Source organism: Ovis canadensis, chromosome 12 (assembly GCF_042477335.2).
Source record: "Ovis canadensis isolate MfBH-ARS-UI-01 breed Bighorn chromosome 12, ARS-UI_OviCan_v2, whole genome shotgun sequence".
NCBI classification, from domain to species: domain Eukaryota; kingdom Metazoa; phylum Chordata; class Mammalia; order Artiodactyla; family Bovidae; genus Ovis; species Ovis canadensis.
In genome coordinates, this window is record NC_091256.1 from 69,023,586 (window position 1) to 69,039,444 (window position 15,859).

The 15,859-nt window shown below is 46.2% G+C and overlaps 1 protein-coding gene across 1 annotated transcript in view; it reads right to left on the bottom strand.

Moving 5' to 3' along the window:
• The window catches only part of ASTN1 (astrotactin 1), a 368,181-nt gene that overhangs the window by 205,161 nt on the left and 147,161 nt on the right, over positions 1–15,859 (bottom strand). The window contains exon 3 of the mRNA XM_069546136.1: positions 274–667. Within this exon, the coding sequence (XP_069402237.1) occupies positions 274–667 (394 nt within the window). The remainder of the gene's footprint in view (positions 1–273; positions 668–15,859) is intronic.

The window sequence follows — 15,859 nt, forward strand, 5'->3', positions numbered from 1 at the left end:
TTCGATTAAAAAATAAATTAAAAAAGTTTTTTTCAAAGTATCTCTATTTTCAGTGCCAAATGGAAATGGAGAGGGATCCAATTTATCCTTGTTCTGACTTTCTATATTAGAAGACAGCTCCCATCATCGCAGGAGAAAGCTTACTCTTCTTGCCCACTTGGGAAAGGGCCCTGGCACATCTCAATATGTATGTATGACAACCAACCATGAAATTAGAGAACAGCTGTTCCCTAGCGCCCCCTAAAGCCACGAGATGAGAACGGAGTCACCCACCCGGCGTGAGGTCCATCCCTGCCTTCTCGTTGCAGCCCTGCAGGGAGTCAAGGGTGCGGGTGACCTGGCTGGCGAAGTCCTCCCCTCCGTTCATGCACTCCCGCTGCAGGTGGTGGCGCAGGTCGGTGATGTCGTACTCGTAGCCGTCCAGGATGGGCGTCTCCCGGATGCTCAGGGTGCCGCTGGAGTTGTGGCCCTGCACGCGGGCGTTGCGCAGACTCTCCCGCCCGTGCCCGCCGATGAGCACGGAAGGAATGTAATGGATCTCGTTAGCCGCCTCGGCGCTGGCACTCTTCTGGGGTTGAGGGACCCGGCGGCGCTTGCACCAGCGCCGGCGAGTGTACAGAATCATCACCAGGCACAAGATAGACAGCAGCAGTGCGATCATGCCACCCTGGGAAGGAGGACAGCAGATGGACACGCAAAACAGGTGAGCTCCTCCCGCCAAGAGGCGTCGGCCCCTCCCATTGTCACCATCCATCACTCACCCGTTCATTTATGCATTCATTCACTGAGGTGCAGTAGGTGCTTATAGCAAGCTTCACTCAGCAGCACAGGGACAAGTCTGCTGTGACAGGCATTCAAGGTGAAATAAAAATGGAACTGGGGTAATCACACATCATTTCAAGTGATCCACGGTTGCTTCTGGCTTAGCAAACAATTTAAAGATGAAAGAAGTCTTTGTGATTGTGTGTATGTGTCTGTGTGTGTGATTTCAGCTGCTGAAATAAGGGAGAAGGTTTGTTAAGGCAGATCTGCTGCATGTAAAGCTGGTTTCAGGCCAATTTTTGGCAGTGGAATGGCAACTAGTTTCTTCCTCTTTCACATCTTAAAATCAATCACATACAGATTCTAACTCTGGCTCCACCAGTGGTCAACAAGTCCTATAAATCTGAAACCTCAGATTCCTCATCTGTATAGTGGAGAAGGTACCGCTTACCCTCGCAGGGTGGCTTAAGGAATGTTAGGTAACTATGCAGAGTATCTAATGGAGTGTACCACAGGGCATCAAGGATGTCAGCCCAACCTTAAATGTCTCCGAAGTGCCCAAGCAGGAGAAAACCAGCAACCTAACCAAAGAGAAGTTTACATCCATCAGAAACTCACAACCAAGTGTGCAGAGAAATCTCATTATTCGAACGTGACTTTGGGGGTTACTGCTGCTTTAGGACTCCAGTACTCTTGCCTGGAAAATCCCATGGATGGAGGAGCTTGGTAGGCTGCAGTCCATGGGGTCGCCAAGAGTTGGACACGACTGAGCGACTTCCCTTTCACTTTTCACTTTTACGCACTGGAGAAGGAAATGGCAACTCACTCCAGTGTTCTTGCCTGGAGAATCCCAGGGACGGGGGAGCCTGGTGGGCTGCTGTCTATGGGGTCGCACAAAGTCGGACACGACTGAAGCGACTTAGCAGCAGTAGCAGCAGCTGCTTTAGGAGACAGCTTTCTCCCACTCCAGTCCTGAGTGACATTTTCATCCTTGCTCTCGCTCAAGAGAAGGGACTGAGACCCACCTCCTGGAGTCAGACGGGCAGAGGAATTTCCTTCTGAACCTTCTGGTGCCCCAAGGCCGACCTCCGAGGCCATCACTTAAAAACCTGAACACCACTCAGTTTTCTGTCAGAGATGAGGATGTAGTGCTTGGTGAGACTGAACATCTCTCGCCTTGACATGCGCCCGGGGCAGGATTTGGAGGGAAGCTCGCAAGCCCATCACTGCACAGCACTCAGTGGGCATAAATCTTCCCCTGCACAATCTGTATTCACTCCCTTTATTTTGGTCAATATCCCTCCGAACCTATTTTATTTGGTGGGGGTGTGCCAAATGGTTCTGCTCTCAACCTTGGGCTTCAATCACTGCCGCCCCATCATATAGGCTAGAGATGAAAACCCTCTATTAATTCCCAGGGACCCACCCACACAATGCTGGGTCAAGATGATTTCCTCAAATGTATTAGAAGGGGCCTTTTCCAGTCTTATAATAATTATGTCTTGGATTTATAAAGTTTCTCTCCCTGTAAATATTCCCATTTATCCTCCCTCTCCCCCCACCATTACCGTGAGCAAAGGAGCATGTGTACACATGCACACACACACATACACGATGTTGTTGCTCTCACACAGGCAGCTCAGAGGAGCCGACAAGAAGCAACCATCAGCTCCCAAATGACAGGTCATGTCAGGTGGGTTTTGGGGGACATACACTGGCCTCCAGGTTTTCAAATTTTTCTTTTATCTGCATAACCCTTTCTCCTGGTGCGATCTCCCAAGCAAACTCAGAGAAAGCAGGAATATGAAGCTGCTCAGGTTACAGTGGTCGTCCCTCATAGCTCAGTCAGTAGAGAATCCACCTGCAATGCAGGGGACCTGGGTTCGATCCCTGGGTTGGGAAGATACCCTGGAGAAGGGAATACACTCCAGTATCCTGGCCTGGAGAACTCCATGGCCTATATAGTCCGTGGGGTCGCAGAGTTGGACATGACTGAGCGACTTTCACTTTCACTCTCAGGTTCCAGTGGGAGTCCAGAGCCACACTACTAGGTCCTGGCTAAGCACCGAACCTGGTCCCTCCTGGCAGCCCTGCAGACGTGCGCACAGAGCCCCTGGGGCACCTCACTGGGTGTCCTCAGTGGAAGGAAGTTCTGCATCTATCTGCTGAGAATGAGTGTTTGAGTCCAATCCAACGGTTTTTTGGCAGACCCTTTATCTCAGAGTCAGACCCACTATCCTTTCCTTCACCCCACACTGAAACTGCAACTATAGGTAATTAAGCCACACAGAAGGAATAACTACCTGAGCAAGAGAAGCTGTCAGACACTGAATTAAGTTAGCAAAAGCTTGAGGTAATGTTATTCCCTAAAGAGCTGTAAGGGGAGCATAAACATCAGTCTCCCAGGAATGGTTGAAGCACCATTCTAATGCCCGCAGTGAGGTCTTCAGGCGCCCCTTCCTCTCTGATTCTCCTTTCAGGTGCTCACAATGGGGCTGTGATAAGATCCAGGACATAGCTTCATGCCCTGTATTATGCAGGAATAAAGCAAGCTCAGTGGTCTGTTATGGGGCTTTTACTATGTATCAGGCATTTGCCCTCAATGCTCAACACTTTAAAGGTAGGGTCAACAATTTCCCCATTTTACATTTGACAAGGCTTGAGCACAGAGGCCGAATAACTTGCCCAAGGTCACAGAGCAAATGAATCATAGGACTGGAATAGAACCAAAACAACTCCCACTCCAGAGCCTACCTTCTTAACCATGAAGCTGCAGTCACCCTGAGTGAGCTCTGCTCACCAGAGACATACACAGCCTGGCATCTATCTCATGAATTGTAAGAGGACAGAGTTAGAAAGTATGGGTGATTCCACCTAGATCCACCCTAACTTCTTGAAGAAAAGACAGAAACTACTCAAAGTGCACATCTAGCTGACAAAGAGGCACTACTGCAAACAAAGGACCTTGCACCAAGCACCTGCTCAGCGTCCAACTCAAGGTGAGTCTGCAAGGTAAAGACAGCAGGTACATTTCAAAGTCTCTGTGGTAAAATAAGTCTATGCATCACACACTACTACATGCCTGGAGGATACCATTAGACTCTCAACTTAGCTGCATTTTCAACATAGAAATCTATGCTCTCTCTTAACTGCGAGATCCAGTAAAAATCTTCGGACTCAGGTCCTCCTTTTCTGAAGAAATGAAGTCAGAGAAACTACAAAACTTGGGAGTGCAGAACTAGTTCTACACCCAGATCCTCTTCCACTGATCTTTTCATGGCTCTATTTCATTAGGCTCATCTGAAGTCCCCTCAGGGGCTTCCCTAGTGGCTCAGTGGTAAAGAATCTGCCTGCCAGTGCAGGAAACATGGGTTCAATCCCTAGTCTGGGAAGAATCCACATGCCACAGAGAACTAGGCCTGTGCACCACACCTACTAAGCCAGCACTCTAGAGCCCATGTGCTGCAGCTACTGAGCCCACGTGCTGAACTACTGAAGCCCATGTGCTACACTACTGAGCCCACGTGCTGCACTACTGAGCCCACGTGCTGCACTACTGAGCCCACGTGCTGAACTACTGAGCCCACGTGCTGCACTACTGAGCCCACGTGCTGCACTACTGAGCCCACGTGCTGCACTACTGAGCCCACGTGCTGAACTACTGAGCCCACGTGCTGAACTACTGAGTTCACGTGCTGAACTACTGAGCCCACGTGCTGCACTACTGAGCCCACGTGCTGCAGCTACTGAGCCCACGTGCTACACCACTGAGCCCACGTGCTGCAGCTACTGAGCCCACATGCTGAACTACTGAGCCCACATGCTGAACTACTGAGCCCACGTGCTGCACTACTGAGCCCACGTGCTGCACTACTGAGCCCATGTGCTGAACTACTGAGCCCACGTGCTGCAGCTACTGAGCCCACGTGCTGCACTACTGAGCCCACGTGCTGCACTACTGAGCCCACGTGCTGAACTACTGAGCCCACGTGCTGCAGCTACTGAGCCCACGTGCTGCACTACTGAGCCCACGTGCTGAACTACTGAGCCCACGTGCTGCACTACTGAGCCCACATGCTGCACTACTGAGCCCACGTGCTGCAGCTACTGAGCCCACGTGCTGCACTACTGAGCCCACGTGCTGAACTACTGAGCCCACGTGCTGAACTACTGAGCCCACGTGCTGCACTACTGAGCCCACATGCTGCAGCTACTGAGCCCATGTGCCCTAGAGCCCACGCTCCTCAACAGGAGAAGCCATCCCAATGAGAGGCCTGCATACTGCAACTAGGGAGGAGCCCCTACTTGCTGCAAAAATAAAATAAATAAAATTATATTTTTTTACAAAAAGGATTGCTAAAAAATAAAAAAGTCCCCTCTACCATGTAGGAGCCTAGATACCTCAACTAGCAATATTTTATACTAATTTTTTTTTTAAAAATAAGCCATAGGGAGCTAGAACACAAGTTTTCGTTTGGCTAAGCCAGTTCATTTAGCATGTCTAGTACTGCTTTAGCAAAACATTCCCTCTGCGTAGAGTCACTGACTTCAGATGACCTCAGCTTTTTAAAATCTGTTACCAGTAATGATCTCCAGCCATCAGGCAAAACTTAGCACAGGCATATGAGAAAATATTCACAGTCACTCAAGCTGTGGAAAGGCCTCTCTGCATCAATAACCCAAATTGACGGCAGGTGTCACAACACTTTGCTATGACTTGCTAATTATGACTATTACCGAAAAGATAACATGCATAAGTTATATGACAATAATTTGTAATATTATTTAATAATAATAATATTTTGCAATAATAATTTGTAAAATCACCACACACAAATCCCCTGACTGTTTATCTGCTCTATCCAGTGAGGAGGGTAAAGGTAGGTGAACTGTATGTGCAGGGCCTCCTCTATTCTGGGAAAAGGCATGGGTGTAGCCACTTTGATAATGTTCCTTCTATGGTGAGGTCTCAGAAAGCTGATACTCAAATTCCATCGCTTTTGCATTCTCATGATAAACCATAGTTCTCTGATGTTATCATTAATCCTTCTACTTCCACTGGGGATTATAAGCAGTTTCAATGTCACAGATGCTCTAAGATTTTTCTTTCAAATAATCTAATGAAACCAACAGGTGGTAGATGAGTGGAAAGAAAGCCTAGGCCAAGAAGGGCTAGGAGCTTAATAACCAAATCAAAAAGAGCAAGGTGAGTTGCACAATCTTCTTGTCTGACAAAAGACAATTTGTTGGCAAACATGGTTACCAAAGGGGAAAGAGGAGAGTGATAAAGTAGGAGCTTGGGATTAGCAGATACAAACTACTATATACAAAACAGACACAGACTTCCCTGGCGGTCAGTTGTTAACTTCGCCTCCCAATGCAGTGGGTGTGCGGGTTTGATTCCTGGTTGGGGCAGTTAAGATCCCACATGCCTAGTGACTAAAGCACCAAAACAAAAACAGAAGCAATACTGTAACAAACTCAAGACACTCATAGACATTAAAAATGGTCCACATTAAAAAAAAACCTTTAAAAAATAAAATATATAAACAAGGTCCTACTGTGTAGCACAGAGAACTATGTCCAGTTTCTTATAATAACCTACAATGTAAAAAAAATCTGAAAAAAAATATAACTCACTTATTTTGCTATATCTGAAACTAACATAACATTGTAAATCAACTATACTGTAATTTAAAGAAAGGAAGTTTGTTGAGAGGAACAAACTTCCTTCAAGCATTCAAACCCATTCGAATAGACTTGCCCATGGCTTGTGAACACGAGCACACAGATGAACGCTGTGGGCAAGGTCGTCGCTCAGGCTTCACAGAGGGTGCACAGTTCTTCATAAACCTACACCTGGCTTTGAGCTTTGGCATCACCCTAGCTGTGCTCACAGTAGGTACTTCATTTATGTGTTAAGTTTGGTTTTTTTGGCATTAAAAACAAAACAAACAGAAAAAGCATTAGGGTACACGTGGACCCAACTGACAAGTAACAAATGCAAACTTTGAACATTAAAAAAAAAAATAACACCAATGGCAAGATATGGAATTATTGTGCTCTTTATTCATTTTTTCATGAGATTTCTGATTATTCTATTGATCTCCCTCAAAACTGTTACAATTTTGTATCTAGAAGTTTGTTTGGGGTCTATGGGATCTCCACATCTATTAATAAGATGCTTACAAAAGATGACATTAATAATATATTTTTCTTTAAAAAAATCAATAAATCATTGCTAGCAGCTCTAATAGAGATCAAACAAATGAAATCAGCTTTTATTTCATCATGAAACTGACATTTCTGGCACTTAGCTGAGAGAGTAGTATGAGGTTTGTCAGACAATTTGCAGATTTTGGAATATTTATGTAACTGTTTTATATAACATTGCTGGTGACTGCTCAGGGATAGAAAATTCTAGACAGATTTCCCTTTTATGCTCACCTCAGTCATGCAGGCCAACCACAAGACTGTCTCATTATCTGACCTGCCTATCTGTCCTGGCTCTGGGTCATTTCTCTCTCCCTAAGCTAGCCCTTACTTGTCCTTCAAAGTCAGTTCAGTGACATAACTCAGCCAATTCTTCTCTATGTTACTGAACCACCCACAGAATGCTTCACGCAACTAACCACAAGTACTTTGATTTGCTTGTTGTTCTCATCTATTAGATTACAGACTTCATGGGAGCAGAGGACACCAAGCTCCACGGTCAATCACAGCACCTTCCGTGAAGTCGGTATTCAATAGTTGTGGAAGGAAGAGGTGGAAGAAGGGAGGGGGGAAGGAAGCAGAGAAGGAGGGAAGGAAGGAAGTGAAGGTCAACTCTGAATAACTTTCAATATGGACATCACTTCCATGCCTGCAAACAAAGCTTATATGAGTCAGTTGCTTATATGACTCACTCATTCAACTCATCACTCAATCATTCAACAAGTATTTACTCACTTCAGCATTTTTCTGATGGTCACTGTTACGGGGATTCTGCAGTGACTAATACAGGTATAGGTCCTGATGCCACCGGGTTTACATTCGAGTTAGAGGAAACAATCTTTATAATTTGTTTTTTAAAGGTAATTGAAAATTTGTAGGCACGAAAGGAAGACAAAAAACAGGTCACAAGGCCTATAAATAGACTGCCATGACTTCTCTTATAACAGAAGACTATGATAGGTAAAGACATCTCAGACTGAGGTGATACTCTAGTTATCATGCCAGGGGCCAGCAGAACCCCTCCATTATCCCAAATCAGTGTCCTGTGATCAGCAAACCCCATCATAAACGATCTGGATTTATCACATTTCACCAAAGTTTAGGGAGTCACCTGGGTTTTGTGGACCCTTGGCAGGGAAATGGGGAAGCTGAGATTAAGTTTCCAGCTACCATCTGTCAAGGGGCTGCAGCCAATCAATCAGTTCACATTTCAAAGCTTTGCTTGGCCCTAGGAGTAACTAGAAGAGTGAATCTGAGACATAATTAATTATCCCTCAAGGCAATTGGATACACTGAATTCAAATTATATTCCTATAGGAATTAAATGGTGGTTAAAAAAAATAAGAATCAAATAGACAAGTTTGGTGGCCTGTGTCACCTACTTTTCCCCAAAACTAAGCCCAAAGGTCTAGGGCAAAGGCCCTCTTTCATATATAACAGTGATCATTCCTATCTGTCTCTAGCTTTCAAAGAAGACACACTGAGAGGAGAAAAACTGTGTGGCCCATATGGCAATGCTGGTCACTTTCTAATCTAGATCAAAATATCCCAGGGGTAGGGAATGGATAAGGTGAATGTTCAAGGTCCCATCCACTCCTGTGTTTCTCTGAGTCCAGTGGAAAACCACACTGGGTTTCCAGTAGCAGGAAGGTCACCAATAAAACAGCAGAATTAACCAGCAGCACAATTCTGGGCACCTGACAGCCTCTTTGAACCTACCCCAGCCTTCATCTATCAAAGGAGATGACTAAAAGAAATGCCCTGACTCTTCCAAATTGGAAATTTCCTTATTATAACACTGACCCCTGTCAAAATGGAAACAGTTCTAAACTGGTAAAGTGGGTGTGTGTGCTAAGTCACTTCGGTCATGTCCAACTTATTGTGACTCCATGGACTGCAGCCTGCCGGGCTCCTCTGTCCATAGGATTCTCCAGGCAAGAATACTGAAATGGGTTGCCATGTCCTCCTCCAGGGGATCTTCCCAACCCAAGGATAAAACCTGTGTCTCTTATGTCTAACCTTCATTGGCAGGCGGGTTCTTTACCACTAGCGCCACCTGGGAAGCCCTCACAAACTGGTAAACTAATGGTGGAAAAAAACATTTGAGAGCTCTTCTTGCCCAGCAATGCCAGAAACTACAGATCAAAGAACTGATCCTTCAGAGGTGGGCTATCAACTTCACCCATCCAGTGAAGCCCTGATAAGCAGACCCACCACCTTCCCCAAAAGCACAATAAGGCCTTGGAAATCAGAAGATGTCATTGAAATTGTAGTAACACACTGAGCTTCACGATCCCTTTACTGCCAGGAGTCCCCAAACTAGAATAGAAAGCCCCTCGGTTTGCTTTTCTGGAAGATAATCTTCTCTGTGGTGGCTGATCAACAGAAATCCATTATCCTCTGTCTAGGCTTCCCTGGTGGCTCAGCGGTAAAGAATCCTCCTGCAACGCAAGACATGCAGGAGATGTGGGTTCAATTGCTGGGTCGGGAAGATCCCTTGGAACAGGAAATGGCAACCCACTCCAATATCTTGCTGGGAACATCCCATGGACAGAGCAGCCTTGTGGGCTACAGTCCATGGGGTCACAAAGAGTCAGATAGGACTGAAGCGACTAAGACAGATCCTCTGCCCATCTCCTTCCCAAATGGAAGACAAGAGCTACATGTTAAGCATATTAAGTAGTGGGCTCAATTTATAAATTATTAGGAACTTTATCTCCTCTTGAGGGTTTGCTGAAGTCTTTAATTGTGTCAAAATGCTTGCCAGTTGCCATGGGCCACCACATTAATTAAGAGGCTTCAATATTCCTCTGGGGGTTTGGATGAGAATTGCACATCCCACTGGAAGGGGACAGACCCACACCACATGGTTAGTCTTTCACTGGGTCCTGCTGCCATGAGATGCTTCAGAACCCCTTCCCCAGCTTTCTAGATCCAAGTATCTAAAACATAGGGAAGACAGAATGATGTCCCCCAAGATTTCTAATTAAAATGCCATTTGAGGGTAAAGAAAAGGACTAGACAACCTTCCATACATAAACAAGAGACAAACTCTAAGCTCAAGAGCCCCCCAGGTTAGATAGGTTGATATCCAGGGGTTCTCCCAATGCAAGATGGCTGTGAGTATGAAGTTCTTTTCAAGAGGAAACTCAACTTTAGCGCTTTTTTTTTCTTTTCCCAGGTCTAAAAGTTTTTATTCTGTTAGGTTTGATCACAGTCTTTCTTTAATCTGGTAATTTTGTCTTCAATTTCTTTATGAGGCTTCAGGAGTTTCATCTAATGAGAGCCTGAAGCTCTGCAGAGAAAGTGGCTGGAGGCTAGCGTGCTGGAGTCAGCTTGGGCTATTTCAAGTTGTCCTCTTTCAGATTCTTTTTATAGAGTTGCTTTTTTCGTTCTTGGGATTTTTCTTACCTCTGAGCCTTGACTTTGCTGTCCCAAAGTGAAAGCAAGGGAGTACATTTGTTCATGAGGAGCTCAGAGCTCTCTGATCACTAGTAGCTTGGGGTATCTGCCTGGGTACATATGTACCTGCTTGGGTACATATTCATCACTATCACTCTCTAAACCAGTGAAGATTTGAAAGGTCTTTTTCATCCCCAGCTAACAACTGAGATGGGCCATTAAAGGCTGCAGGATTCAGGAGATGCATCCTAGCGAGGGGACAGGGGACAGTTTGCCTTAACAAGGCTGAGGTCTAGTGGAGCTGGATGAAGCAGGGTGACAGAAGCAGCTTGCCATGGACTGGGTTTTCCAGGCCCAAGGCTCCCCTCATGGATCCCCTAATTCCAAAGACTGACCTAGATCACTGCAGAGTGAGGGAGCCGAGAGGAATGACCAGGTGACCGGGGCAAAGCTGAGGTCTTCCACTCCTTCTGGATGCAGACTTAGCAAATTTCTGAGAGCTGCTGCTGCTGAGTCAAACATTAATGGATGGGCCCCCAATCAGTGCTGTGTTGAGAGTCTGGCCCCATGTGTGACCCACCGTGTAGGTATGTGTGTGCATACACGTGCACTAGTGTGTGCACTAATGTTTACACTGTGCATGATGGGCAGGCTGGGAGATAAAAGGGCCCACACAGAAGCAAAAACACTCCAGGTCACTGCCTCAGCAACCCATGGGCAGAGCGGTGTGAGACAGGCTCCCAGCCTGTCAGAACTTCGCAAGCCGAGCATGAAGCCAATAAATAAATATCTCCAGCTGGATAATGCTCCATGCCTATTCTTGGCCACGTTCCTTTCCCCCTTTCCTCTTTGTTTTTATGCAGTAGGTGATCTTGGTGAAATAAAATAATAACAATAATCTGTTCCATTAGGGTCAGACGTTAAGGGAGTTATTGAACAAGTAACAGAAGAGGCAGCTGGCACCTCTATGCTAATGACCATTAGACTTTAACCCTCTTTTTCTCTGACCATAATGGAGTAGTTAAATCCCTCTTCCTCCCATCTCCCCTAAACAGCAGGCAGCCCAGCCCAAGGCGAGAAGAGCAGGTCTCAGAGACCTAACAGCTCTGCGGGCAGCAGCTGGGGCTGAGCAAATGAAAATCAACATTAACAACTAGTTGCTGAGAGCAGCCCTTATGCGAGACCCCTGTGGGGATTCCAGTGGCCTGTGGGAGCTCCACTGACTTTAGATGAAAAAAGCTGACACGTCCAGATCTCCCTGACTTGGGTACATATTCATCACTATCACTCTCTAAACCAGTGAAGATTTGAAAGGTCTTTTTCCTCCCCAGCTAACAACTGAGATGGACCATTAAAGGCTGCAGGATTCAGGAGATGCCTCCTAGTGAGGGGACAGGTGGAATTCCGGCCCTTCACATAGGTATGGACCTCGATCATATTTCTGTCCCACACACAGAGGCCCAACTTTATCATCATGATTGCCACGAGGTCTGGCGTGGCAGGCAGGGTCTAGTCAAGTGTTCAGGAGCCCTGCCAGGGTTCTCTTTCATAGCAAAACACCCATTGGCTCCATGTTTGTACTCAGAGAGGTGATAATCCTACAGAGCTGATGCTTCACTTTGTAAAGATTTCAAAAGCTACCAACCACTATAAAAGCAGTTCTCAGCTTCCTATAGCAATCCCATTGCTGCTGCTGCTGCTAAGTCGCTTCAGTCGTGTCCGACTCTGTGCGACCCCATAGACGGCAGCCCACCAGGCTCCCCGGTCCCTGGGACTCTCCAGGCAAGAACGCTGGAGGGGGTTGCCATTTCCTTCTCCAATGCATGAAAGTGAGAAGTGAAAGGGAAGTCACTCAGTCGTGCCCGACTCTTAGCGAACCCAAGGACTGCAGCCTACCAGGCTTCTCTGTCCATGGGATTTTACAGGCAAGAGTACTGGAGTGGGGTGCCATTGCCTTCTCCGAGCAATCCCATTACGCATGTATAATTCCTTCCCTGAATTCTTGCCTTATTTTGCAATTCTACGTACACACTGCCTTATTCCTATAGTATCGGTACGATAAGGAAATAATAACAACTACCATGTGTGAAGTATTTACTGTGTGCCAGACACAGTGAATGGTGAACTACATTCATTATTTAACCCTACCAATAAATATGCTGCTGCTGCTGCTGCTAAGTCACTTCAGTCGTGTCTGACTCTGTGCGACCCCATAGATGGCAGCCCACCAGGCTCCACCGTCCCCGGGATTCCACAGGCAAGAACACTGGAGTGGGTGGCCATTTCCTTCTCCAGTGCATGAAAGTGAAAAGTGAAAGTGAAGTCGCTCAGTCGTGCCTGTAGTAGAAATTACTATTTTCATTTTTAGGTGAGGAAACAGAAGATCAGAGGGGTTAAATAATTTGCCCAAGTTTACATGGTATTATGAGGCCAAACAGAGACTCAATCACTGATCTTACTGATGCTGTTTTAGGACCCTGTTGAGTAGAAAGGGGCCCAGCACTGCAGCCTGGGCCACATTTCCCCAGCTTTACATCTTCTCTCAATTAAACCCCAGAGGTCTTGCTCCTACACCTAATTCTTAGGGGTATTCAATAAGGATTGCCAAATGTCTAGAATGTCTACACTCAGTACTATCTTCACTGCCTACCCCAGATGCCCCCAATCTTCTTCAGTTAAACTGATCGGTTAATGTGATCACTGGGTTGACCAAATGCATGATTTCAAGCAATAATTTAATTGTGCCAAGAGTGGCCATACTTACTGGGTCATTTTGACATTGGAAGGGAAAACCTATGGGGACATCTATTCTTGGGTGTGTGTTTTCTAAATGAAATCAAACATCTTCAGGCTCGACAGGTACAGATGCTCAACTGTTTCCTTGAGAACAGTCTGCCACACTTCACATAAGCTCAGGTCTCTCTTTACTGTCTGCAAGCCCTTGTTCTGGAGTCAGAGCCCTAAGAGGAACAGTAGACATGTTCCATAATATAGCAACACAGGTAGAAGACAGACTGGGGAGGAAATGTGGGACTTTATCACTTTCAGAGAAATTAGAACCTGCCTCGGTCAGATCATCCAAAAGACTACTAGCCACCAGATTGGAAAAGGCAGGTGAAAGCCGGCAGGTCATGTTTTGCATTAAGACCCAAACGATGATAATGGTTACTCCCAATGCAAATCATTTGCAGTGGTTGTTGTTGTTTAGTTGCTAAGTTGTGTCTGACTCTTTGCAACCCCATGGACTGTAGCTTGCCAGGCTCCTCTGGCAATGGAATGTCCCAAGCAAGAATACTGGAGTGCATTGCCACTTCCTTCTCCAGGGGATCTTCCCAGCCCAGGGACTGGGTGCACATCTCCTGCATCGGCAGGCAGGTTCTTTACCGCTGAGCTACCAGGGAAGACCAACAACTCATTTAATGCCGATCAGATACAGAGGTTAGCAAAACTCCTATTCATGGCTTTCTGCTCATAAAGCTCTTCTAAGCCGTAACTTATTTGACCCACAACGCTGAGGAGAATAACAGGCATTCATTGTCTTATAAGACTCCATGGTCTTGTTACATCTCTTGTAACACTCCAGTTGCAACTCAATCTTGGCACCAAGTGATACGCATAATAGAGCTGAAGAACTGTAGCAAAGGAACAGGTGAGGGAATCAAAGACTCGGGGTGATGCTGACATACAAACACAACTAGTGTATCATATGTAAAATTCCTCCCAAACCCCTCACTCCTGGCCAGTGAGCTTTGTCTGACAGCAAAGAGGGAAGGGAGAGGGCAGATTGACAGTCAAAAGGGTCTCTTCTTGGACCATACAAGTGCTGTGGCTCTTGTTTCTCCCTGTTAAAAAAAATTATTATAATTCATTTTTTTCTCTGGAACTAATCAAGCACAAAATCTGGAGAAGAGGCCTGGTTTGTGAAGGTAATCTCCGAGCAAGACACTGACGTTCTCATTAGGGCAGGCTTCATTAAACCACCAGTTCCAACATCAGCAGCATATTGTCTTCAGCTAATTACGTTTTTGCTGGCAAAGCCACTGTACAAGTCTCTAAATCCTTCCCATCATTAATTTAAAAAACACACAACATCAGCCCTGATCAGCCTCCTCCCTCGCTGGCATCCCACCCACCAGAGCCTCTCTGCATGCTGTCAGCTTTGTTCTTCTGGTTTCCCAGGATTTCTCTCTTGTATCAGGCTTTGGGTGGGTGGGTGGAGGGTGATGAGTGGAGTAGGGAACCTGACGCCTGTAAGCTTGATTTCTTCACTAGTTGATCATGATTCGCTTTGGTCCTGTCCAGACGCTAGTGATGCATACCAGGACATCGGGCGCAGGCCAGTGCTCGCCAGCAAAGACAGGCCAGAGTAAAGGGAAGCTGGAAGTTGAACCCGTCTCTGTCTTACCCCGCCCATGGAAAGTGACAAACGGCGGAACTCTGCAATTGTTTTGATTTACTGATCAGCAGCTTGATCACGCAGAATGAATCCACAGGTCAGCCTGATCTGGCCAGAGATGCTCACATGATACAAAGACAGTCAGGGTTTTGTGCTTCCAAGACAACTGAACGAGGCAGGCATCATCCACCGAGCAAATGCATAATTCTCTACCCTAAGTAGGCATGTTTTCCTGACCCCGTGGAGGCCATTCTCAGCCAGGCTGCAGCATCATTACGACTGAATTGGAATCATGGCATTCATGAGTTTTCACTTTTCTACTTTTTTAATAGTAGTGATTTATTTATTTTTTGAAATATATATTTGACTGTTCCAGGTCTTAGTTGAGGCATGAGAACTCTTGGTTTTGTCCTGTGGGATCTAGTTTTCTGATCAGGGATTGAACCTGGTTCCCCCTGCATTGGAAGTGCAGAGTCTTAGCCACTGGACCAGCAGGGAGGCCCCAACAGTAGTGATTTTTTTTTTTTCCTGTTCTTAGCATTCAGTTCAACTGTAAGGGAGGGAGGGGCAGAAAAAGAACAGGGCAGGGTGACAGCTTTGTCCATGCTCATCTCTGAGGCTCTGCACCCTCTCCCTTCTCTGACATGCCCTTCCCACCCTCTTCCATCTCAGTCCTTCATACCCTAATAAGTCCCAGCATAAGTTCCTCTCCTTCCTGAAACCTACTTTGATTACTCTAATCCTCAGACATGCCATTCCCTCCCAACATTGAAAACACATAAGAGCTTTTCTTAATTAATCTCCAATCCCCATTTCTGCTGTTTCCCATAACATAGCTCTGACTAGACTTGCAGGCAGAGACCGTGGCTTAAAAACTCTATACAGCGTCAGCCTTCGCAGAGGGCCCCGCCCAGAATTGACCCTCCGTCAACAGTGCAGTGCTTGCTTCATTACAGGGAGCCACGTTTAGCTGGCTTGCGAAGCTGATAAAGCACAAACAGCATGACGTCTACACCATCAGCTCAGAATTAAGGTTTCCATCTGGAAGCCCTCTTTTCTCAGCTGGCATCTTGGCCAACCCTCAGA